A 24,966-nucleotide genomic window follows, 5' to 3' on the forward strand; every position below is an offset into this window, starting at 1 on the left:
CCGCCGCCACGGCCACGGCCACGACCACGACCACCACCCGCCGCGCCGCCTCCGGGCCCGTCTGCGACGCCGACGACGCCGCCGACGCCGCCTCGGCCGCTGCCGGCGCGGGCCAGGGGAGCCCCGGTCCTCGGGGCCCGGACCCTCGGCGGGGGCGTCGCTAAGGCGAGGAGAGCCGGCAGTGCGGTCGCCGGGGAACTCCGCGCTCACCGCCGCCGCGCCGGGGCCCGGGCTCTCGTCCGCATCGCTCGCGCCTGGCACGGGCAACTTGCTCCTCGGAGCCCGGCTCCCGGGCCGCCCGGAGTCTCCGCCGAGCCCCACCTCAGGGAGGGCTCCCCGGCCGCGCCTGCGCCGTGCCCCGGCGGCGGCGGCTGCTACTGCTGCCGCCGCCGCCGCCGCCTACCCGCACCGCGGCCGGATCCCTCCAACGGCTTCCCAGAAGAGGGAACCGAGCGCTGCCCTCGTCGCCGCGCCCTGAGGCGGGTGCGACGCAGCGCGACGCTGCACGGGGCACATCCGCTCCCAGAAGGCCGCGCGCAGGGAGGGGGCGGTGCGTCGGGAGAGCGTGGCCTGCTGGGAGTTGTAGTGGCTCGCCTGCAGACGCGTAGGCTGGCCTGCCGGCTGCGTGCGCTCACGGCGGCTCTTTGGCTATCGTGCGACGAGGACGGGGCGGTGCCCCGGGGCCGCCCGCGTTTCCGGCGGCGGTGCGCGCAGTGGCCGGCAGAGTGTGGCTGCGGGCTGGCGGGGGCGCCATGGGCAAGGCTAGGCCGGCGGGGGCGCGCAAGAGGGGAGCCGTGGCGCCGGCGGGGGCGCAGGGCGGCCGAGCGAGGCCCAACCCCAACCCGTTTGAGGTGAAGGTGAACCGACAGAAGTTTCCGGTGCTGGGCAGGAAGGCGCGCCACGCCGTGGGGCAGCCCGGGGTGTCGCGCGCGCGGGCCGTGCACAAGGTGAGGGTCGGGGGTCGCGCCGCGGGGACCGGCGGGGGCGCGTGCCTGGCCAGGACACTGCGTCCCGCGGGCGGAGCGCGAGTCCCGGGTCTCCCCCTGGCGAGCTGCAGGGAGCCGGCCCGGGAAACGGCGCTAGGTGGGCACGCGGCGCGCGTGTGCTCCCGGCTTCCGGGCCCCGGCGCGGGGCGCCAGTGCGCGCCTCCTGCAGCCGTCCCTGCGGGGGCGTGCATCCTCTGGTCTGGCGGCCGCTCATCCTTGCCTTCGCAGGGGAGGGAGGTCACGGATGTGGGGGGATGAGGGCGTCTCTCTTTCCGAGCGCAGCAGCGTGTCCCGCGCGTGGGGACCGAAATGCCACGTTCCGTGCTTTCGGTCCCCGAGTATCCCGCGCCTTTCGGGCTGCGTTCAGACGGCACTCCGTGTGCGGCCTCTGAGACGTGGTCTTCGGTGTGACAGTGTTAGTTGTTGCCGTGGGGAAAACACATAGTATCCTATAGAAAACATCAGGGTGCGGAGGGAAGTTGGGGCACGGCAGGACCTGCGCGTTTCCCAGGGTCTCAGCGAAGGGCGAGGCATGCCCTGGGTTTGAATGTGAAGCTAGAAGCTTCCTCCCTCTTAGCTGCTGGGAGATGGAGGTCAGTGAAGACCAGACCCCAGCCTTCCGGGGCCTGCCATCCCTGTTCTGCCATCAGGGCGCTGTCCAGACCTTCTAACTGAACCGGCTCTCGTCCTTACTGCAAGGAGCTGACAAGATGAACTTATGGGGGTGCTGATGAGGCCCCGAGGGCACCCTCCAGGGCAGCCACCAGGGACCTGGCCACGTGGGCTCTAGAGGGGCCCCATTTGTTTCCACCAGCTAAGCGTGTTTTCTCAGTTCTAGAGCTCAGATGATAATACCCATCTTTTCCCTAACGGTCACTGTAAGGTTAAGTGGCGTATTGAGTACATACTGGGTGATATATAAACAACTGGCTTTTATTCTTAAATTTCTCAGCTTGTCATTCTCAGACCCCTTGACGATCTGGGCACAACCTGTTGTGCTTGCTTTGCCTCTTGCAACTCAGTTTGTCCAAAAAGTCCTGTCTTGTCCCCCCCCCCCCCCATATCCCCCAGGGGCCAGCACTAGTCACCACGTCTGCTACTTTCCCAAGCCCTACAGCCCAAACAGGGCAGCTTGCTCATGCCCGTAGTACCGGACGGAGTCACCTCGGTGCCCTGTTCAAAGGCCTGCAGTGAATGGCCTGGAGGCAGGTGTTGGTGCCTCCTCTGATCCCTGTGCTTTGGGGGCTCAAGTCAGAAGGTAGGATAGGAAGATCAGAAACTCCTTCATAGAGGGAGTCACACTCGAGATCAGAAGGGTGAGCAAAATGCCAGAGGTGGAGACGAAGGCACACTGTCCCCTGTCACGGAGTGTGTGGCACAGCATGGGGTGGGAGAACTCAGCTGTGCTGAGGGTACTCAGGTTGTCTAGGCAGTTGGAGCGTGCTGTGTGCATCAGAACACACAGGGTGGCAAGGTGGGCCTGGTCTTCTCGACGGTGACCATCCCTCAGAATCAAATGCACTGTCCCATGTGTCTTCTGCTTCAGTCAGTGGTGGCACTGGGCGGCAGCTGTGTGCACAGCGAGACTGTGGGTGCGGGTCCCAGAGCCATCTTGGGGTGACTGGGCATCACTCTCCATTCTCACACCAGCAGTGAGGTAAGCCGAGTTGATGTGTCTGTCATCTCTCCCAACGGCACAGGTGTTGTACCGAGAAACACACAGTTGCTCTTATGAGGGGAGTACTGGTATTATCCCCATTTACACATGAGAAAATGGGAGATGAGGAGCTGTTCCAGGATTCCAGGATTTTCATCAGGTCGGGAGTGGGGAAGCCGAGCTCCAAACCCACACTTGAGTGTGTAACACACAGCAGTATCTGTGCCCAGCTCTGTCTGGAGCCATCTTGTGTAAATTCTTGTGATCCCGTAGCAACAGCCAGCAGGAAGGTGAGGGCTCTGGGGTCAGAGAGGCTAGGTCCCCGCCTCCAGAGTCCGAGCTGTCACACTTATGACTGTACCTTCTAGGCCTCACATGAATGAATGACCACGAAAGTGCTGTGGGTAGTGGTTTGGGGTCGCAGTAACCTTTGGCAAGTAGGCAGATTTGCAGACCTGGAATCCCAGAAGAGCAAGGACTGACTGTATACAAACGAAGACATTCATGTGACAAAGAGAAAATAAGCGACCTTACTACAGTCTCTGTGTCTAATTGGTCAGGACGTTGTAGTTGACATGTATGGCGTCCTTTCCACCTCCTCGTTCGTTTCCCTTCCTCTCGGCTAGAACTTGATGAGCTCCTCTGGCCTCTCTACCTGGCGGAGCGACTTCTCTGTGCTCATCGTTTGGCTTTCTTGAAGTTGCTGCTGTTTTTCTTTCACCTCTAGTTCTGGGCACAGAAGTCCCAAGGTGCGCCCCAGAGAGCCCCCCTAAGCTCCAGACACAGTCCTCTCTGCCTTCATTGTACAGGGGCAACCCCACTTCCTCAGTAACTGAAACCCATCTTTCCAGCCAGTAGATTAGTCCTTTCTTTGACTGTTGGTGTCAGTGGCATCTTACAGTTCACTGGAGCAACCGTGTGTACCCTGTGGGAGCAGTTTCTCTGTAGGGACCAAGATCGCCAAGCCATCGGAGCTCAAAGTTGCCAGGACCTGTGCGAGATTTTTCTGTGATCTCTTTTCCAGCGTACCCAGACATTACTGAAGGAGTACAAGGAAAGGGACAAGTCCAACGTGTTCACAGATAAGCGCTATGGGGAGTACAGTAGCACCATGAGCCCAGAGGAGAAGATGATGAAGAGGTTTGCCCTGGAGCAGCAGGTGTGCAGGACAACGGGAGGGGGTCTGATGCCGCCGTTGCTCATGGAAGTCCAGCACAAGCAGGCGGTTGCCCTGTCATTCACTTACACTCACGTGGGCACGCCCCCCACGAGGTACAGTGTGCATGCTACTCCTTGTCTGCCACCAGCCGGGTGGAGAAGTGTCATGACTTGAGGACACAGTGGTGATGTGTCCTGAGTTCTAGACTGACGTGCAGCCCCTGGCTTGGTCGGGTGGAGAGCCAATCGATGGTGGAACACTGGCAGGATTTAGCCATGGCTCAGGCTGGCCCCTGAATGGTTTACCTCCTGTGGGCTCTGTTTATCTTTGGAACATTGCTCAAATGACCCAGAAAGTGATGTGCTTGGGCCACATTGTCACGTTATAGAAGCAGTGGGAAAATAACGGGAGTTTGCTATTAAACAGATATGGAAATTTTAGGAAGCTGATTTTTCTCTTCTTCTGTCAGCGGCAACATGAGAAAAAAAGCATCTATAACCTAAACGAAGATGAAGAATTAACTCATTATGGCCAGTCTTTGGCAGACATCGAGAAGCATAATGACATTGTCGATAGTGACAGCGACACTGAGGAACGTGGAACACTGTCTGGTACGGGCTGGGAGCAAGGGTACAGTCTGCCAGTTCTGTCCTCTGTGCCTTTCTCTCTGTATGGCTCATTGTTTGAGGTTGTTGTTGTTTTTTTTGGTGCGTGCTTACTGTTAAATGTGGTCACTTGGACGGTCCTAACTCACTATGATGAAGGAAGGCGCTTAGTACCTTCGTGTTGACAAGCTGGTCTTCACAGGGCAACTGGCCTTGGGCTTATCAGCATGAGAGGTTGTGATTTCCAGGTGACTGGGGGGTCAGGCTCCATGTGTTCCCATTGTTGGGTCTTGGGGGCTCAACTGTTCCATAGAGTCTCTGGCATCCTTTGATTCTGATTATGAGCTCTTCAAAACCCAAGTAATTTAGAAAAGCTCTTACTTTTGAATGTGTGTGTATTTACTGTAACTTTTACAAATAAATCAATAGGAAACACATATTTTGTCCAGCTGTGTGATGCGGTGACCTCCCCTAGAGTAGGAGAGGTTCATCGGAAAGGTTGACCCTGTCGGGTAGCTCTTACCTCGTTGTGATGGAGGTGTGCGAGGGATCAGAGGCTTCCCAGGGTTTCAGCTGGAGCACCTAATGATGTGGACTGCCAGTCACCGAGATGGGCTACACTGTGACACACACTGGCTTTGGGCAGCTTGAAATGCCATCCAACATCCGGGGAAGGCCTCATAGAAGCTGCTGCCTTAGGGGTGGGAGGAAAAGAGCAGGCCACTGCTGAGTCCTGGAGCTCGGGGGCAAGCCACGTGGCAAGAGCCTTTCTAGAAGGGTGTGGGAAGGGGGCCGAGCTGCTGGCAGGAGGAGCCGTGGGAATTTGTGAGTCCACCCCATGGGGGTGGCAGGAAGCCAAGGGGAGTGATGGAAGAGCTGGGGAGAGTGAGGACTGAAGGCAAGGGTTCCAGGAGCCATGGAGCAGGAGGGTGGTCAGGAGCACCTGGGTAAGAGAGCAACCCAATAGAACGAGAAAAGTTGATTTGGGATAAAGGCAGTTGAGTTGCTCAGGTCGTTTCCTTGAGTAGCTGGGAAGGGACAGCCCAGACATTTGAGCCCTAGGGCTGCTCTAGGGGGCAGAGCAGGGGGAGCTGAGAGCTGGTGGGAGTGGAGCACCCCGGCCCTGGTGACTCACTGCCAGGCGGCCTCAAGAGCCTGCCCGGAGTCAGCGGTTTTGTACACTGGCCTCTCCTTCCTGCACACATGTCATCTGCGCAGGTGTGGCTGGGAGCAGGGGCAGGGCTGTGGGTCCCGCTCTGGGAAACCGGCCCTAATGTTCTGTTTCTGTTCCTGGCAGATTTGGGGAAAATGGCTCCCCACGTTAGCCTCTGTTTTCTCATCTGAGGTGCTGGGTTTTTTAAGGTTTCTGTCCATTCCTGAGTTGATGATTCCCACAGCATTTTCTCTCTTCTGCCACATGATGGGGCCAACTAAACGTCATGGCTCTGGCTGCGGCCCCAGCTTCCTGACCTTAGGCTCAGGCTCTGAGCCTTGCCCGAGCAGGCGTGAAGGATGTTGGTTCTCACGTGGCCCAATCCTGGGCACTCCATCCTGAGACTCGGACTCCAACTTGTTTTACTGTGCTTGCTGATTGTGAGATTCAAATGCAGCGAGCAAGTAGATCCTTGGTGTTTCCAGGCATCGGGTCACGGTCAGGGGCTATTTGATGGCTCTGAGTTTTCTCAGGGTGGTTCATCCTGTGGATTTCTTGTCTTTTTTTTTTTTTTTTTTTTAGGTTTTTGTTTTGTTTTCTTTTTTAATTTATTTATTCATGAGAGACAGGGCGGCAGAGGGGGAAGCAGGCTCTCCATGGGGCAGGGAACCCGATGCAGGACTTGATCCCAGGACCCTGGGATCATGACCCAAACTGAAAGCAGTTACTTAACAACTGAGCCACCCGGACGCCCGCGTTCTGGGGATTTCTTAAGTGCCCCTGTGCCTGGGGTCTCGTGCAGCCACGTTGCAGGAGAATTGGTTCTTGCAGGTGGAGTTGGTTCTCAGATCTGCCCCTGGGTAGACGTTGGCAGACCAGTGCAGGAACTGGTTTGGGCACCAGCACCAGCTTCACAGACGCCTTTTCTGCTCTTGGTCCCCAGCTGAGCTGACCGCTGCCCATTTCGGAGGTGGTGGCGGGCTACTTCATAAGAAGACCCTGCAGCAGCAAGGAGAAGAGGGGGAGAAGCCGAGGTCACGCAGAGAACTCATTGAAGAGCTCATTGCCAAGTCCAAGCAGGAGAAGGTGCATTAGTGCTCCCGGCGCTCTTCCCAGGGATCCTCCCCGAAACAGCTCTGGGGCTGCTTTTCTTTGTGTGTGTCTAGGTTGTATTTAACATTTTCTGTGACCTTAATAGAAGCATTCGTTTTGGATAGGACTATTTTAAATTTCATCTTGTATATACTTCTCACAGTCTGTTGTGTTTTGGGGTTGGGGGTGTCTTTGGTGGGTTGGTTTTATATGTTGACGTGTATGCCTGTCTTTGATCAGCAGCAAACCGCTCAGAGCATGGAGATGGCCAGTTGATAGCAGGGACTCAGCTCTGTGTGATGAGATTCTGTAGCTCCACTCTTCTGAGATCCTCCTCTCTCGGGCTCTCTGTTCTGCTGCTACATTACGCATAGACTGGCGAGCGAGGCTTCTTGCTCGCGGCCCCGCACCGGCAGTACACCTCACATCTGTACTCTCTCTGCAGAGGGAGAGACAGGCACAACGGGAAGGTGCTCTGGAGCTCACGGAGAAGCTGGACCAAGACTGGAAAGAAATCCAGACTCTCCTGGCACACAGAACTCCCAAGTCTGAGAACAAGGATAAGAAGGAGCAACCCAAGGTGGGTATCAAGCTGACTGGTCCTTTCTCTGGAGGAAAGGTGGAGACCGGCGTCCCTTCAGGCCTGTTCCTTGGCATGGATAGCCGCCCTGCTTTTCTTAGTTCCTGTGTTTTCCTGTGAGCATTCATGGATTTTCTGGAACCGTGTGGTGTCCGTGTAGAGATGGGCAGAAAGAGGCTTCAGCATCTCCGCCCGGATAACTAAACTAAAGAAAAGTTCTTGGTAGGAGCAGTCCTTCAAGGGGAGGGCTTCTTCAGATGGTGTTTGACTTTTCCAGTCGCATGTCCACATGGCCATATATACGGTTACTGAGTTTTCCCTCCGGACAGTGGGCGGCTCCTACTACTTTAGTCTAAATTGTTGAAAAGTGGCATTCAGCTATGTGTCTGGCTTTTAGGAAGTATGTGGGATTTCATCAGATGGCCATGTCATGTGGCCAGCTGTCCACCTTTGTGGGCCACTGACACTGTTGCTGCCACGTTTACCCCAGCCTGTTTTGTGGGCTTCATGCCTAATGAGCAATGTTTAGTTTTGTTAAAGCAGGTATGTTTTGAGAAGTGTCCAGGAGTGGAAAATCCTCTCTGACCTTAAAGGGTTCTGTAGACTGATGAAAACAGTTTTCTTTCAAGTAGGAAAGACTTGGATACCATCTGGCTCCCTCCATCGTGGTGTCCACACGTTACTGGGTATGCAAGAAGCTGCCTGTGCAAATTGTTAAAAATAAAAAACAACCAGAAGTAAAAAGTTTCTTCTTTCTGCCATAGCCTGATGCATATGACATGATGGTTCGCGAGCTGGGCTTTGAAATGAAGGCCCAGCCCTCTAACCGGATGAAGTCAGAAGAGGAGCTGGCCAAGGAGGAGCAGGAGCGGCTTCAGCAGCTGGAGGTGCGGGTGTGACCGTGACCTTGACCGTGGGGCCCAGCACCACTCGGGCCTGAGGGATCTGGGTTTGAGGCCTTTCCTCTCTGTTTTTGAGGTGGGCTGCAGATGTGCTGTTTTATCAAAGGAATTTTCTTAGACTCTAAAACTTAAAAAGTTTCTTTTTCTCTAAATTCTATTTTTTATTCTAAAAGCAAAAAAATTGCAGATGATACCCAGATATACCAAATGAGAAATGAATGCTCTGATTCTTTTATCTAAAAACAGCTGCTAACAGTACAGTGCATGGTCTTCTCAACTGATTTTCTGTGCCTTAAAGGGCCTTTAAATTTTTGTTGCATTAGAACAAAAACGAACATTGACATGCTGTTCTGTCTTGGGCGCTGTAGTCCAGCGCCACTGGGGCCTCTTCTTAGCTGGCAGCCTGTGCGCAGACAACTGCGTGGTTGAGCCCCCACCCTCACCCCCGTGGCCATGCAGCGGGGGGTGAGGTCCACTCGACTTGGGGCTGGACAGACTGTAGACGCGCAGGCTTGCCTTCTAATGCCCAGACGCACTTGTGCCGTGATGCTTCCGTTTGTGTGCGGTAGGAGGTGTTGCGTGTGATGCTTCCATGGTCCCTGTACACGAGGGAGAGGCAGGCTTGGAACCCTGGCCCGGGGATGGTGGGAGGGCAGGGCCAGCAGGCCTCTCGCAATGTGCTTCCTTCTTGCCCAGGCTGCACGGCTACGGAGAATGCATGGCGAGGATGAGGGCAGCGAGGCTAGGAAACCGAAGCACCTGTCCGCGGATGACTTAAATGACGGCTTCGTTCTGGACAAAGATGACAGGCGCCTACTGTCCTACATGGTAAGGGGTTTGCCTTTGCCGGCTGGCTTGCTCTCTGAATTCAGAAGCTGTTTCTGGAATCTGAACGGCTCATCGTGGTGGAGTGGGTCTGTGAGAATACCCGTGCGGTCTGCATCTGGGTGGTCCAATCCCGCACCCATGGGCAGGCTGCCTGGATGGATCTTCACGTGCCGACATTGGCTTCCTTCGCTCGTAAGCCTGTGGTTATTTGCAGGCTCAGCACAGCTGTTGAGGGAGCTGGTAAAATAATGGAGTTCCTAGAACTCCGTGAGATCGTTGCCCTTCCACCTTTGGAGAGAGTCAGCCTGGTTTCAGGGCAGGAGGCTAGGAGGAGGCCAGGTGTGCTGAGCTGAGGAGGATGCGAGGGGCTGGGTGCTCACAGAATACTGGGGCACTTGGCAGGAGAGCGTAGCCACAGGTGACCCCCAGGTGCTGAGGTACTGCCACCTCTGGGTATAGCCCCAATGTCCGGAAGCCCCTGCAGACGCAGACGCTGGACCCCATGGCCACCAGGGCGCCTGCCACACCTTGGGTGCCTGCTGCTCCGTGGCAGAAACTGACCCCGGCCCAGAGGCCTGGCAGTAGGAATCGGAGCTGTTTCCCGGCCTGCTTGCCCTGAGGCCCCGGAGCACGCCGCTGGGCATGGAGCCAGCGCGGAGGGCAGGGACAGCTCTCGGCACTCGTGCTCCTCGTGTGTGCAGCATTCCCGGGGTACTGAGGCCTGGGGTCCCCCTGTTCTGCTCTAGGATGGGAAGATGAACATTGAGGAAGAGCAAAGCAGGGAAGCCGGTGATGGTGAGAGTGAAGAGGAGCAGGGTGAAGACCTGAGTGAGGAGGACCCAGAGAACAGCAGTGACCCCGATGGGCACTCAGACCTGGAATCGGACATGGGCAGCGAGGAGGACTGTGGGCGGCCCAGCCGAGAGCCCTGGCAGGCCCCGGGGGAAGGGACGACAAGCATTGGTCACAGAGCTCAAGAAGCTGCCAGAAACCAGCTGCCCTATACGTTTGCAGGTAGACAAACACTGGGTTTTCTTTTGTGCTGGGATGACCTCGGTGACCTGGCGACAAGTCGGCCTCACTGAGGCCAAGTCTGTGGGGACCGAGGGTGTGCTTCTGAGCACGTGACTGTGTGCCCACCTATGATGTATGGGCCTGTGATGGGCACGGTCCTGCTCAGCAGTGTCTGGCCAGAGTGTTTGCCAGCCTGTGTTGACTACGGATAGTTTCGTGGGCCAGCAGGAGGGGGAGGACAACACACACCTTTCCACTGGAGGTCGTTGTGCTCTTTCCGTGGCCAACCTTTTGTGGTGGAAATGTGGCTGCCATGGAGAGCGGGGGTGGGGCTTGGGAGATGGGGGAGTCACCTGTGAGGAGGTTTCCTGTGTGCCAAACCTGGACACTCATTTGGCCACATAACCCCTTAGGGTAAACATTGTATGTTGTGTGGTCTGGTGTGCGGAGAAGAATCCGGTTCTAGCAAGTGTCCTAAACAGTCCCGTGGCTTACGGTTACCTCCCGAGGCTGGCTTTTTCGGGTGTGTGCTGCGATCGGTGGGAGTCTGGGGGTGGTGACAGCACTCTGCCACGTGGTTCCTGCCAGCTCCTTCTGAGCAAGTGTGGACACTAAACCCCATACCTGCTGCCTTTTCACTGATCCACCGTGGCCCATTCTGCTGCACCTCGCCCCTGGGACCCTCCGGAGCACACCTTAGATCCGCAATCGGCGGTCATGGTAGGAGAAGGTGTCTGTAGGACACACCTGAAATTGTCTCGTGGCAAAATGACATCACCCCTGTTCTGTGTCGTTTTTAAGCGCTCTGTTAACAGACACATGGCTCTTTTAGATGTTAACTGTGGAGTGTGTTCTGTGTTTTTGACAGCCCCTGAGTCCTACGAGGAACTGAAATCTTTATTATCGGGAAGGACAAGGGAGGAGCAGCTTGTGGTGGTGGAGAGAATTCAGACCTGCAACCATCCGAGTCTTGCTGTGGGAAACAAAGCAAAACTGGAAGTAGGTGGTGTGCGCCGCGAGTGTCAGGGCAGCCCCCACCCCCATCTGTGTGTCCAGGTGTGTGCGCCCCAGCCCCCTGCGGCCGCGAGTGCCCGGCGGTGACCCTGCCCTGGGTCCTGGAGGAGGCGCTGTTGCCCTTGACTCACAGGTGAGGGCGACCAAGGCCTGAGCATGTGGCTCACGTGGCCTCAGGCGGGAGAGCCGGCCCGTCCAGGAGAGGAGGACGTGGAACATGCCTTTTCTTCACAACAAGTGCTGCCCATTCACGGCTGAGGCGCAGGGCTGGGCATGCTCTTGGTTTGCCCAAGGACCTGCGCGCTCTCTGCCATTGTGCAGAAGCCTGTGCCCCAGGCCCTTCTGCCGACCCGCTCATCCTGGTGCGGGTCTAGCTTCTTCACCTGCGCTCCGCATAATGCTCCCGTTGGTGGCCCAAGACACGTGCACACGTGTTGGCCAAAATGTGGGGGGCAGCACCTGGGGTTTTGTTCTGGGGGTGGGCGCTGAGCTCTGCTCTGGATCCTTGTTCTGCAGAAATTGTTCGGCTTCCTCTTGGAGTACATTGGAGATTTGGCTACAGACCACCCACCTAACCTCCAAGTGATTGATAAATTGGTTGTGTAAGTAGCAGTGGTGGGATAACTAGACCGCCGGGCTGAGCTGAATGGCTCTGTCCCTAGTTACAGTCGTAAAACTACGTCTCAGAGTTAGGCTGACCTTGTAGACAGGCTGCACGGTATACACTAGCTACAGGCTTTCGGTGACGACGGTCCCCTCTGAGTGGTGAGTGTGCTGCCCCTGCCCCCCGCCCCGGGCCCTGGGGACGGACACGCCGTTAACTACGAATGGGTCGGCTTCATGCTTGTTCGTGCTGTTTGAGGCTTATTTTGTGTTTCATTTGCCAATGAAATGTCAGCTCTGGTCGGACAGGCCGGGTATTTGGGACACAGGGTAGGCTGTGTCCTGGAGTTGCCCAGAAACCCGCCTGCTCCAGGTCCACACTGCGGGGGAAACCTGTCAGGCTGGTGCTGTGAGTGACAGGGAGGCCAGCCCCCTGGTCTTCTGTCCCCACCCCATCCAGGGACGGCTGAGCCTTCACTGCACTGGGACCCCTGTGAAAGCGGAGACGGGAGCATGACTCCTGGCCCTGGGTTGGCTGGAGGGAGGGTTAGTGAGCACAGGAGCTAGAGGGGCCCGTCTGGGGCTAGCGACACACTGCATACCCCATGTCCCTGTGCCACCTTCTGCTGGTACCACAGCGCTTGGGAGGAACCGCTATGCTCCTGTGGGTGGCACCTTGGACCTGTTGCCTGAGTCTGGCTCAGAGAACACGCTCCTTACGGCCTTAGGCTTCTGCTGTCGCTACTGAGAAGCTGGACTTTCTGGGAGATGGCAGAAGTACGAGCGGTGTTCTGAAACAAACACTAGCAGGAGCGTTCTCTGGATCGCCCGGCAGGGCAACCAGACCAGTGAGGGGAGACGGTTGCGTCCAGGGCCTTCCGTGCTCACTTGCTCAGCCGGCAGGTGATGTCACAGAACATGGTGAACTTGAGGTTTGGGGGCGTTCTTGATGATTTCGTTACCTGAGGTCATTTTCCCCGACCCATGTTTCTGGTTAACAGGCAGTTATATAACCTTTGCCAAATGTTTCCTGACTCCGCAAGCGACTCTATAAAATTCGTCCTTCGAGATGCCATGCACGAGATGGAAGGGGCCATTGAGGCCAGAGGCCGGGCGGCATTTCCAGGCCTGGATGTGGTGAGCGGGGGCTTGGTCTTGGGCCCCGGGGGCCGGTGCTGTCGGCCGGCCAGAAGAGGGCTGGCTGAGTGGAAGTCGTGTGGTTTGGTAGGTTTGCCATGCCCTCGAGCTTCCAGACTGAGCTGGAGAACAGACTGGAACAAGGTGGGAAGGATTGTCTACCCCCGAACAAGTCATGGGAATGTATTTCACTGCTGTGATGCTGTGGGAATGGGGCTGTGCTCAGCCTTCGTGGTGAAGAGGCTTTAGGGCAAACAGAACGTGTCTGTGTTCGGAAAGACTGAGCCCATGCCCTGGCTCTGCTGTGGCCCCATGGAGACACCCAAGCACCTCTGGGGCTCTAACAGCCCCATGGCAGCTGCGGGCCACCTCATTGGCGTCCATGACCACGAAGAAACACTTGCCCAGTCTGTTCTGTGTTTTAGGATTTCTGCGGAAATGAAGAGCAGTGATTAATAGAAGCTTAAAAATATAGGGTCTGTGCTCCTGGTTTTAGTGCTCCTCCCCTACAACCCAAGTGGGATCTGAGCCAATGTCCGGGAGCCCCAGCCCTTGGCAGACACCCCTGTGTCACAGCGGACACCCGCTGCAGAGACCACATGGCAGGACCCTTCCGGTTCCTCAGACAAGCTGTGTGGACCTGTGTCCTTGTCTGTGAGCGGAGCTGGGGTCGCAGTAAACGCCTCCCATGTCATGACTGTGTCACGGCCCAGATGCAGCACTCAGTACACGGGCTGTTGCTATCACAACAGCTCCCTGAGCGGACACTCGGTCCACTGCTGGTGACGCGAGGAGCAGGCGCTGCTTTCCACTCTGCCATCCTGTGCCTGTGTCTCCTGGAGTCCCGGCGGGGGGCAGCATGGGGGACTTGGCAGAATGCCCCCCCTAGCAGGTCTTTGGCCGATCCTGGAGCCCCTGCCAGGAGCAGGAAGAAGTTGGGGGCTCCTGGTGTCCCTCATGAGCTCACAGTGGCCCAGTGCTGGGGTCTGGGAGGGTTTCTTGGGGCCTTTGGACCAGATGGAGGGTGTGCAAAACCTACTAACCCAAGTACCTGTCTGTGAAGCAGCCTCTCTTGTGCCTCCTGGGGGGCGTGGTCCCCAGAGAGTGTCATCTTCCAAGCCAGCACTGTTCTTGAACAGAGAGAGCTGGGAAGAGAGCACGAGCAGGGGGAGCAGCAGAGGGAGAAGCAGAGAGATCCGCTGCGGGGCTGGATCCCAGAACCCTGAGATCAGGACCTGAGCCAAAGGCAGACGCCCAGCCATCTGAGCAGGAGCACTGCCGCGTGTAGCCTCACTTGTCATTTGCGTCCTAGTTGTGTGGGCGAGTCCTGGCTCACGTTGGCTCCTTGGGGCCATGCTGAGCCCAGCGCAGCAGGGGGACTCAAGGGTCCATGGAGGGAGCGTGTCCTTCCCTTTCTGTCACATGTCTGCACCCCTGCCCGGAGCTCACAGCCTCCCCAGCAGCTTCACCAGCGGCCTGGCATCTCTCCCCTTGTGGGGAAAGTAAACGGGTTCGGGCCAGGGCTTCAGCCTACGTTTTCCTGGGCGGGAGCCAAGCCCAGGAAGGTCCCGTGTCCGAGGAAATGGGTGTCGGTGAGTGGTTCTCACCACATCTGCCCGTTGCTGTTTGGGTGTCCTCTGTGCTCGGCGGGCGTTCGGCAGAGTCCAGCGTGTGCGTGTGCATGTGTACCTGTGAGAACGGGCGTGCCCCACCTGTGCAGGGAGGGGGCCGTGGCCCCTCACCGGGAGGGTCCAGACCTGCTTTGTCCTGTGCCATCAAAAGGCCGTGTTTTGAACTTCGCTCTCCCTAATGTGTGGTGACACGGTCTTTCAGCTCGTGTATCTGAAAATCGCCGGGATGTTGTTTCCGACCTCCGACCTTCGGCACCCTGTGGTGACCCCCGCACTGGTGTGCATGAGCCAGCTGCTCACCAAGGTACATCCGTGTGGGTGCATGGCCGGGGGCCTGCGAGGGAGAGCCCGGGAGTGGCCCCAGACGAGGTCATAAAGGGGGTGACACCAAAAAGAGCCCTTGGAGTTAGTGGTGACACGCTGGGTCTCACATGGGCTCTGTTCCCCTTTTGGCTTAAAAAGACTGAGTAGCCACGCTTTGCAGGCTGGCAGTGGGTCAGCAGGATGGGGCCTCGCTCTTCACCAGGTGTTTTCTGTTTTGTTTTGTTTTTAAGATTTTATTTATTTACATTATTTAAGATTTTATTTATTTACCTGACAGAGATCACAAGTAGGCAGAGGGGCAGGCAGAGGGGGAGGGGGAAGCAGGCTCCCTGCTGAACAGAGAGCCCAATGCAGGACTCAATCCCAGGACCCTGAGACCATGACCTGAGCTGAAGGCAGAGGCTTAACCCACTGAGCCACCCAGGTGCCTCTCTTCACCGGGTTTAATCCTGCTTAGCCCCACTGTGGCGAGGGCCGGTGCTTCCTCTGTGCAGGGACAGCTCTGGGGCCATGGACCTCAGCCGGATGCCAGCTTGTGTAGCTAGCGCGGCCTTCTGGGACCTTCTCCCTGACCACTGACCACAGCCTATGCTCCCATGCCAGTGCCCCGTCCTGTCTCTCCAAGATGTGGTGAAGGGCCTGTTCGTGTGCTGCGTGTTCTTGGATTACGTGTCCTTGTCTCAGAGGTTCATTCCTGAGCTTGTGAATTTCCTCCTTGGAATCCTTTACATCGCATCGCCGAACAAGCGTGGCCACAGTGAGTTTTGAAGCCCCGCTGTCCAGGGTTGTGGCCTCTCAGTGTGGCTGGCTGGACACCCCTGCACCCAAGGGAACCGGGGCCCCATTGTTCCCGCTGCCACAGTCACCAGCGGCCACATATGGCATGGACCCCAGAGACCAAGGTTTATTGTCAAAAATACATGAAACTGTTCTTTTATATTGATTCTGTGTTGAAATGACATTTTTATATTTGGGATTAGATGAGCATATCATTAAGATCTTTTCTTTTGTTTTTGGGCCACAAGAACATTTGTGCTCCCTCTGTGTGGCCCACATTTCTAGTGTGCATCCCAGTCTACATAGTTTCTAGAGTGCTGGGAATTTTGGAGGGCGTGCCCCTCAGAAGCTGTATTGTAAGGAGAAGGAGTTTTAGCGTCTGCTGGCCTTCTGGGCTGTGCTAGTCTTGGCTCCCTGCCCTCTCTCTGCGCCCGTAACACTGACCCCCTGACTGCTCCCCTCTTGGGTGGTCTAGGTGCCCCCCGGGCTCCGCCTCTTCCTCCGCATCCTCAGGACCACCTTTCCTGCCCTGATCGATCGATCATCCGTCATATCTCACTCCATCTGATGCCACCATGTAGACCATAAGGCCTGCCATGTGGACTGCCTCACCAGTGCCAGACGCGCAACCCCAGACACGCTGTCTATCCTGCTTTACCCTCGTGACGTCTTAGGCAGACCCTTGCATGCAGCCGCTGCACCCGGACTGCACAGACCCCCTTGCCATGTGCTCCTGTGCACTGGGCCTGGGCCCGGAGAGGCACGGACTCGCCTGGGGGACCTGTTGGGAGATGGCCACAGCTCAAGGCACAGTGGACACTGCAGTGGGGGGCAGGCAGTGGGTCCCTTCCCTTTGCCCCACTGCCACTGGCTTTGCTGTGCCCGGTGTACAGGCCAGCCGCACCCATTGCCTGGATTGCTCTTCTGGGTGGTGACGGGGTTCTGTCCACTGTGCCAGCGTTCATCCTCTGGGACAGGCCTTCTCTGACTGGGTTCACTGTGTCCCATCTGCTTCCGCTCTCCCCCTCTTCCCACCGTGTTGCTTTCTGATACTCCATCTCCTGGATGTGGTCTACTGCCTGTCTCCCCAACGAGGTCAGGGACCTAGGCAGTTGCCCCCATCACCCCTGCAGCAGCTATAACCCCACCTCTGTGTAGTCAACACGGTGAGAGTGTCTGAAGTGAGTCTTCTAACGGCCTCATCACGCACAGCCTGCCCTGTGAGCCATGATGCTCAGAGGCCATTTTTGTCCTTGTCCCGCTTGGACTTCAGGTTACACTCTGGTGCACCCTTTCAGAGCATCTGGGAAGAACTCGGAGTTGCTCGTGGTTTCTGATGAAGAGGACAAAGCCACGTGGCAGAGGAGAGGCCTGTCCCTCCACTGGGCCTGCGGACTGAAGGCCCAGAATAAGACGGAGGCCAACCACACCAGGTAGGTGCTGGGGAGCCTGCTGTGCCAGGGAGGGCATGCTCAGGGCCGGGCCAGCCTGGAGCTGGAGACAGCTGGGCCCCGAAGGATGCACCAGTGTGGCGTGTGCAGGTGGTATGGTCTGATACGGAGGAAATCCCAAAGATGAGAAAAAAGCTGTTGGATCTAATAAACTAATGCAGTGAAATTGCAGAGTACAAAGTCAACAAAAAATCAGCTGCATTTCTATACACAGTGAGCAGATGAAAAGGGAAACTTAGAGAATTTTATTTACGATAGCATCAGAAAGAATAAAACATGGGAATTAAATACCAGGAAGGAAAAGATAATTGACATTACAAGACATGGCAGACACTATTAAGGAAGGCTTGAGTGCAAGGGGACAGCCCATGTTCGTGGATCAGAGGACTCCCCTCCAGACACCATCACAGTGGGGACTGGGTTTCAGTGTGTAAATTGGGTGGGGAGGGCACACACATTCAGTGCACAGGAGGGCTGGGGCTTTTTGTCAGAAGTCCTTTTGTTCTGTAATTTTTTTTTAAATTATGGATTATTTGACATATTCTTGTGTTGTGGTAAAACACACAACAGAAGGTGTACCGTTTTCATTGTGAAGCCAGTGGTGGAGTGGAATCCAGTATGTCTACACCCTGGTGCGGACACCACCACCGTTCACAACCAGAAGTTGTCATTCCTAGGACAAATTGTGTACTGGTCTCCCACTCCCTCCCTGACCCTTGGCACCCAGTCTGCCTTCTGCCTCTAGCCTCTGGATCCTCCGGGGACCTCCTAGAAGTGGGATCACAGTGTCTGTCCTCTTGTGGCTGGCATATTTCACATTACAGTGCCGTGTCCTCCGGGTTCATCAGGCGGGGGCAGGTGTCAGAATGTCCTTCCTGTTTAAGGCTGGATAACATTCCATCGTGTGAATGGACCACGTTTTGCTCATCTGTCCATCTGTCCACAGAACTTGGGTGTTTCCATTTTAGCTGCCATAAATGTGGGGTGCAGGCATCTCTTTGAGGCCCTTTTCATTCTTTGGGTACCAACTGAGCAGAATTGCGGGGTCACGTGGTAGTTCTAGGTTTCATTTTTCTGAGGACTCCCCCATGCTGTTTTTCAGGCAGCACCCTGTTACTTTACAGGGCCAGTTGCTCCCCATCCTTCCAACATCCATTACTTTTGTTTCATGTGTTGAACAGCAGGGCATGGGTGGGGTGTCAACTCCATGCGGTTGTAGTTTACATTTCCCCAGAGCCGAGTGGTGCCAAGTGTCCGGTCGGGTCCGCAGCTGTATTTCCCACGGTGACCCTCTCTGCTCAGGTACACGGGGCAGCTGTCCTGCCCAACACCATGCTGTGTGTGTACTCCAGCCCGTGGTAGATTTGTCAGAGCTATGTGTTGGGGGTTGTGGTTTTTGCCGAGAGGATAGACTGTGACAATGACGGAATGAAACAAGCTGGTCCCTTCCTGCCTCTGGGCCTGAAGCTGGGTGTCACCCTCTCCACACCCCCGCAGACTGTCCTGCCTGGCTGTGTGTCTGGCTCTGGTGAAGGGCTGCGTGCAGTTCTACAGCTCGCTGCCGTCCTTCTACGCCATTGTGAGGCCGCTGCGAGCCCTGCTGATGGAGCACCTGGCCGGCCGCAGTCATCCCCCAGAGCTCCAGGTGAGGCCTCCGCCCCTCGGCCCTGTGCGCCAGCTTGGCCACCCCCACAAGTGGGGAGCAGGTTAGGGGGAAGGTTGTCTGGAGGGGTGGCTCTAGAAATGCCCATGGGAGATGATGGAAGTGGGATAACTGAGAAGTGACTTGTCCTGGACGGGGTCTTGCTTGGTGCCCGTGGTTTGGCCGCCCGAGGTAGAGTGAAGGCTCCCCTGTGTGTGTCCATAGGGGTGGGTCCCTCGTGCCCATGGTGACAAGTTTCTCTGGGGAAGGAGAGTCCATAGAGTCTGCTGGTGCTGAAGCAGGCCTGAGTGCCCAGAGAGGTTTCTAGAAGGGTCTTGGGCATCTGTTGTCCTGCCAGCAGGAAGTGTGCCCAGGGGTGTAAGCGGGGCCCTGTCTGCACAGCAGTGGGGCTCCCTTGCAGCCAGGGCTTGGCTGCGCCCGCGTTCAACCCAGGAGGCCAGGCCTCACATCAGCCAGGCCTGCAACAGCCTCCACGTCCCTGGTTGCAGGAACTGTGCGAGAGCGCGCTGGCCAACCTGGAGGAACCCGAGCCCCGCTGCCGGCCACTGGTCTGTGCGAAGAGCAAGCCCGAGCCGCTGAAGCTCTTCACCCCCCGGCTGGTCAAAGTGTGGGTGTCGGGCTGGTGGGGGGTGGGGGCAGGGAGAGGGGCCTGGGCCTCCTGACACTGGCTCTCTCCTCAGCCTGGAGTTTGGGAGGAAGCAGGGAAGCAGCAAGGAGGAACAGGAGCGAAGGAGGCTGATCCACAAGCACAAGCGTGAATTTAAAGGGGCCGTGCGGGAGATCCGCAGGGACAACCAGTTCCTGGCCCGGATGCAGCTCTCCGAGACCCTGGAGCGGTGAGTGGCGGCTGGGGGTCCAGGCTGGGGCCGAGTGCACTGGCTCGCATGGATGCCAGCCGCTGGTGGGTCATGCAGGTAAAAATGCCAAGGTGAATGTAAAAATGGGGTTCTTTCTCTTTTTTTAAGGGATGCGGAAAGAAAGCGGAAAGTGAAACAGCTTTTTAATAGTCTGGCCACACAGGAAGGGGAATGGAAGGCTCTGAAAAGGAAAAAGTTCAAAAAATAAAGTGTCCCAATGAGGCACTGAACGGAATAAAGGCTGTCTTCTCCTGAGCCCGGGCCCTGCCCCATCGCGTGGAGAGGCTCCTCTGGACAATCGGAAGGTCTGTCCGGGTAACATCCAGTGAGGCAGGTGACTGAAGGCCCGGCCCTCCCCAGGCCAGTGGCGGAGGCCAACATCTCAGGCTTGAGGCCCACTGGCCGGCCCTGCATGGTGGCGCCGGTGCCTGAGATCGTGCGCTGGCCACAGCAGTGACCAGAGGGATTGGTGGCCAGAATGAATGTGGGGGCCTGAGCGACAGGGTGACCTGACGATGGTGGGGAGAATGGGGAGTGCGATCTTGGACAAGTTGACGGGTGTTGGAACTCAGGGTGCAGAGCACGGGGTCGGAATGTCCCCGCGGGCCTGTTGGTCTCGCCTGCCCAGCGCACCCTCGGGTTCCTGGATAAGACGCAGGGACACCCGGCGGGCCTCCCCTAGGGCCAGCGGCTTCCCTCTGAGGACACCGCTCCACATGTGTAGGCCCCGTCACACCGCACAGGGGAGGAGGCCTGACCTGCTGTTCCCTCACGGCCTGTGCTGTCCCCCAGCTGTTGCTACTGCGACTTTAACTCACCGAGTCCTTCCATCCGGGACTCTGCCCGAGACCCAGTCAGGCGCGGAGACCTCACTCTAACGTCCCGCGGAGATCAGAGGACCGCAGCTCGGGACACTCCCGCTCTGCGGTCCGAGGCAGGAACCCGCGTGGCCAAGCTCTGAGGCGCGTGGGGCGTGCGGGAGAACGGACGGGAGCGGGCGCGTCCTCTGGGGAAGGGGCGCCCGGCCTCCGCGAGGCGGACTGCGACGGGGTCCGGGTTCGGAATACGGCGCCGGGCTGCACGCACATGGCCGTGGGGGCCCAGCCGCGTCTCCCGACGCTCCCGTCACCCTGCGGGCAGTGCCGGGGCCAGGCCGGCCGCTCCCGCTCTCGAGGGTCCTCCGCCCCCAGCGCCCTGTCCGGGGCCCCGGGACACAAGTGTGCGGTCGCAGCCCCGGGCCGGCACGTCGGAGACCCCGCGAACAACCCCGTAAAACTCTGCCCCGCGGGCGCAGCTGCCCCTCCAGACCCGCCCCACGACCAGAGCGCGGCGGCCGGAAGAGGAAGCAGCCCGGCGTTCCCACTTCCGGGGCGTGGGGCGTGGTTGGTGCGCGCCACGCCCCCGGCGGCGGGCCCGGAGGTCTGTTCGGCTTCCGTCCATCTGTGTCTCCGCGTTCGTTCGTCCGTCCGCCCCGAGCGCGCGGCCGCGGCAAGTGCAGGGCGGGGCTGCTCCCGCGTCCAGTGCGCTCCCCGCTGTCCCGCCCGGGAGACAAGCCGGGGCGAGGCGGGGTCCCGGGTGCGGGCGAGGTCTGGGGTTCCGGGCGGGCGGGGGCCCGGGGCCACCCTCCTCCCGCGCCTCAATTTCCCCGCCAGCTCCGCTCGAGCACGGGGATGGCTGTGTGGGGTGGTATGGTGCCCAGGGCCGCGATGCCCTCATCGGGCCCCTGGCGACGGTTGGCATCCGTGGCTGCGGTTTCTCTGCGCAACTCCGCACCCTGAGTTTCCCGCCTCCTGGGATCAGGGGAGGGCGCCCGTGAGCGGGGCGGGCAGGCTCTCTTTAGGGTGCTTGGTGGCGCGCCTGGCAGGAGCTGGGGGACTCAGTCTACCCCCGTGTAGGGCTGGGGTACCCAGAGGCGGGCGCATGCAGACCTGCCACCCTCTCAGCCAGGCGGGATCATGGGCTGGGGAGCCGGAGGGAGCTGCACCCCGCGCCCACCCATCCGCCCGCAGACGGCGCAGGAGAAGCGCGTGATCACTGTGGTGTTCCTCGGCCTCCTGCTGGACCTTCTGGCCTTCACTCTGTTGCTGCCCCTGCTGCCAGGGCTGCTGGAGAGCCACAGCCGCGCCCACGTAAGACTGCCCCTCGTCCGTGTCTAGAGGCGCCCCGACTCCCCCCACCACAGCTGCCCGCGCCTCGCACCCTCGTCACAATCCCGTGTCCTCCAGGACCCCCTCTATGGCTCGTGGCAGCGGGGAGTGGACTGGTTTGCCGCTGCGATCAGGATGCCGGCAGAGAAGCGGTACAACAGCGTCCTCTTCGGAGGTAGGCTCACCAGCTCCGCGCTGGGGCCCCTGCAACTCTCTCCGGATGTGTGTCTCTGCCCAGCCTCCAGTCCATCCCAGCCCTTGTCCCCACCTTCCTGCTTATGGGCACTGGCCGCCAGTATCCAAGCGCAATGTCCACGGGTGGTCAGGGCACCTCAGCTGGAAGCCCAGGGTGTGGGAGTGCAGGGCTCACACCGCAGGACCAGACCCTCCGGGAACAAAACCTCTGTCTCTTCCAGGTCTCATTGGCTCAGTCTTTTCCTTCCTGCAGTTCCTCTTGGCTCCACTCACGGGGGCGATCTCGGACTGTCTGGGGAGGCGCCTGGTGATGCTGCTGTCCCTGGTACGGGGGTGCCCGAGGCGTTGAAATGTGCGGCTTCTTCTCACCTGCCAGGCAGCCCTCTGGGGAGAAAGGGGGTTGACCCCTCACTGCCCCCTGAATGTGGTGCTTGAGGGAGTGGCGGTCCCGTGGCCCAGCCAGGCTTTCCCAGAGCTGCTCCTGCCACCTATGGGGGACCTTGGGAACACAGGTGGCCCCTGGATGCTCTGGAATGGGGCAGGGCCCCAAGGATGTGACCTGGGTTTGTCGGCCCAACTCTGGGTCCCTGGTGGCCTCAGGTGACCATACCCGCCCTGTGGGCTCCATCCTGAGGCAGGTAGGTCTGGCCACGTCATATGCAGTGTGGGCTGCCTCGAGGAGTTTTGCGGCCTTCCTGGCCTCCAGGGTGATTGGGGGCATCAGCAAGGGGAACGTCAGCCTCTCCACGGCCATCATAGCTGACCTGGGCTCACCTTCCGCCCGCAGCCGAGGCATGGTGCGTGCAGGTGACAGGGGATGAGCGGCTGGGGATTCCTGGGGTCTTCGTGCCTGGCTCAGGCGGCCTTCTCCTCAGGCAGTCATCGGGGTGGCCTTCTCGCTGGGCTTCACCCTGGGCCCCATGCTGGGTGCCTCCCTGCCCACGGAGACTGTACCCTGGCTGGCCCTGCTCTTCGCTGCCTCCAACGTGCTGTTCATTTTCTGTTTTCTGCCAGAGACCCTGCCCCCAGAGAAGCGGGTAAGGGCGGACCCAGAAAGACTACTTAGAGGTCCCGGGGCTAGGGGCTCAGTTTGTGGGTGTGTGGGGAGGCCAGGGGAGGCTGGGCTGTCTTCTCCTGGTGCCCCTGCCCCTAAGGCCCGTCAGAGGGACTGGAGGCCAGGGCAGATTCAGGTCCTGCCCCTCCCCAGCCGCCTGGCAGGCCCCTCCAGTCCTGCCCCCACCCCAGGCACCCTCCATCACCCCTGGGTTCCGAGCTGCTGCAGATCTGCTCAGCCCCCTGGCCCTGCTCCGTTTCTCAGCCATGGCCCAAGGCCAGGACCCACCAGCTGGAGACAGTAAGGAGCCACCCACCTACCCCCACCCCCCGCCCCTGTCCTGAGTGAGGGTGGGACAGGTCCCTTCCTCTATCAGCCCAGACCTGCCCCCAGCTTTCGTCAGCCGCTCCCCACTGCTTGCCAGGACTTAAGAGCCTCCGCCGCCTGGGCCTGGTGTACTTCCTCTACCTCTTCCTGTTCTCGGGCCTGGAGTACACGCTCAGCTTCCTTGCCCACCAGCGCTTCCAGTTCAGCAGGTAGGGGTGCTAGGTCCCCGATGGACCTGGCTTGGGAGCATCCTGCCATCTCCCCGGCCTGACGCCCCAGCTGCAGGGCTGCTCCCACCCTGGCCCTGAGGACCGTGTTGAACCAGTTGTCACCCCGGCTCCCTGGCTTAGCCAGCGAAGTAGGGGCGCTCAGCCAGCTGCAGGGCCTGGGTGCTCACTGTTCCCCTGCCCCCAGCCTGCAGCAGGGAAAGATGTTTTTCTTCATCGGCCTCACCATGGCCGCCGTGCAGGGTGCCTACGCACGGAGGATCAGCCCTGGTGGGGAGATTGCAGCTGTGAAGCGGGTACGGGGCTCCCCGGGAAGGCTGGGGTGGGGAGCACTGCTGTGGCCTGAGCCCTGCTGGAAACAGCAGGGGTGGGTCCTGATCACTGTGCCCACTGCCAGGCCATCTTGCTGCTCGTGCCGGCCTTCCTCCTCATCGGCTGGGGGCTCACGCTGCCTGTGCTGGGCTTGGGGCTGCTGCTGTACTCCTTCGGTAAGTGGGCCTTCCCCGGGCCGGGGCTCCTGGGTCACAGCCTCTCTGGTGTCTCCTGTGGGCTGACCTCAACCTTCCTGGTGTCTCCCACCAGCTGCCGCGGTCGTGGTGCCCTGCCTGTCCTCTGTGGTTGCCAACTATGGTGAGAAGCCCTTCTGTCGCCAGAGATCCCCAGCTGGGAGGAGGCCTACGGGCACCTGATGGCCTCCTTCCTGTCTCCCCCGCAGGCTCACCCGGGCAGAAAGGCACAATCATGGGTACCCTAAGGAGCCTGGGCGCCCTGGCCAGGGCAGTGGGACCTATGGTGGCTGCCTCAGGTAAGCACTCAGGGCCAGGGCCGCACTGCTGCCATCCTGGGGCCAAGGGGCGGCAGGGCCAGGGTGGGCCCGCGTTCCCACTCAGGCTGTCTCTCCACAGCGTACTGGCTGGCAGGGGCCCAGGTCTGCTTCACCGTGTGTTCCGGCCTCTTCCTGCTCCCCTTCCTGCTCCTGTGGAATCTGAGGTCTCCAGCCCACGCTCTCAAGGCCGAGTAGCTGAGCCAGCCCCGCCCTGCACTGGGGCAGGGGGAGGCCTGGGCCAGGGACCTCCCTCTCCCTGGGCCCAACCCAGGACAGCCCAGGGCCTGCAGCCCCAGAGGGCCCGACACCCTCCTGGCTCCTCCCTAGGTGTTGCTGGCCCTGCCTGTCCCGCTGGGAGCATGACTCCAAAACCTTCCAGGCTTTCTCTTGGCCTCTCTTTCAGCCAGCACAGTGTCAGCCAGGCCTCTGAATGTCAAAATAAAGCAGCTGTTTCAGATCCACTGCCTCTCTCCAATAGCTGCAGTGCCTCACCAGCCCCACCCCCAAGAGCCCCAGGCACCAGAAGCAGCAACTTAAACTGAAGGCTCTTAGAGCTCCATGGAGAAGTGTCCCAGGCTCTTCCCAAGTCAGCTCCCATTCTGCACGAGGCTGAGGACAGAACGTGGAACACAGGGCCCTCCAAGCCTGGGCTCAGCACACGCTGGGCGATATTGGGATGCACCCTGAACCCTGGCAGAAGCAGGGAGGCGGGGACCCCTGTGCCGGGCTCTCCCCATCACATGTCCTGCCCTGGCCT

General features: G+C 59.0%; 2 protein-coding genes across 7 annotated transcripts; both read left to right on the top strand.

The window, feature by feature from the left end:
* The first annotated feature begins 731 nt into the window (after nucleotides 1-731).
* Nucleotides 732-19,668, top strand: NOP14 (NOP14 nucleolar protein). Its single transcript, XM_032855964.1, has 18 exons — nucleotides 732-947; nucleotides 3,668-3,802; nucleotides 4,272-4,413; nucleotides 6,504-6,646; nucleotides 7,098-7,232; nucleotides 7,997-8,119; nucleotides 8,831-8,962; nucleotides 9,709-9,976; nucleotides 10,845-10,975; nucleotides 11,507-11,592; nucleotides 12,595-12,730; nucleotides 14,564-14,665; nucleotides 15,289-15,442; nucleotides 16,736-16,895; nucleotides 18,411-18,558; nucleotides 19,065-19,183; nucleotides 19,257-19,412; nucleotides 19,542-19,668. The coding sequence occupies exons 1-18, from the start codon at nucleotides 753-755 to the stop codon at nucleotides 19,639-19,641; spliced, it is 2,565 nt and encodes an 854-aa protein (XP_032711855.1). The 5' UTR covers nucleotides 732-752; the 3' UTR covers nucleotides 19,642-19,668.
* A 1,227-nt stretch (nucleotides 19,669-20,895) lies between these two features.
* Nucleotides 20,896-24,670, top strand: MFSD10 (major facilitator superfamily domain containing 10). Of its 6 annotated transcripts, none has more exons than XM_032855976.1 (13): nucleotides 20,896-20,921; nucleotides 21,377-21,562; nucleotides 21,659-21,755; nucleotides 21,997-22,100; nucleotides 22,414-22,572; nucleotides 22,651-22,812; nucleotides 23,021-23,129; nucleotides 23,254-23,365; nucleotides 23,571-23,679; nucleotides 23,781-23,871; nucleotides 23,966-24,013; nucleotides 24,099-24,188; nucleotides 24,289-24,404. In XM_032855976.1, exons 2-13 carry the CDS (start codon nucleotides 21,389-21,391, stop codon nucleotides 24,402-24,404), a joined length of 1,371 nt encoding a protein of 456 aa, XP_032711867.1. In that variant the 5' UTR covers nucleotides 20,896-20,921; nucleotides 21,377-21,388. The 6 variants fall into 6 exon arrangements, with proteins under 6 accessions (XP_032711867.1, XP_032711873.1, XP_032711903.1 ...); XM_032855982.1 differs by having other exon boundaries at nucleotides 21,381-21,562; XM_032855993.1 differs by lacking the exon at nucleotides 20,896-20,921 and having other exon boundaries at nucleotides 21,389-21,562; nucleotides 24,289-24,670.
* Nucleotides 24,671-24,966: the final 296 nt, after the last annotated feature.

Source organism: Lontra canadensis, unplaced genomic scaffold (assembly GCF_010015895.1).
Source record: "Lontra canadensis isolate GAN:19392208 unplaced genomic scaffold, GSC_riverotter_1.0 scaffold1, whole genome shotgun sequence".
Taxonomy (NCBI): domain Eukaryota; kingdom Metazoa; phylum Chordata; class Mammalia; order Carnivora; family Mustelidae; genus Lontra; species Lontra canadensis.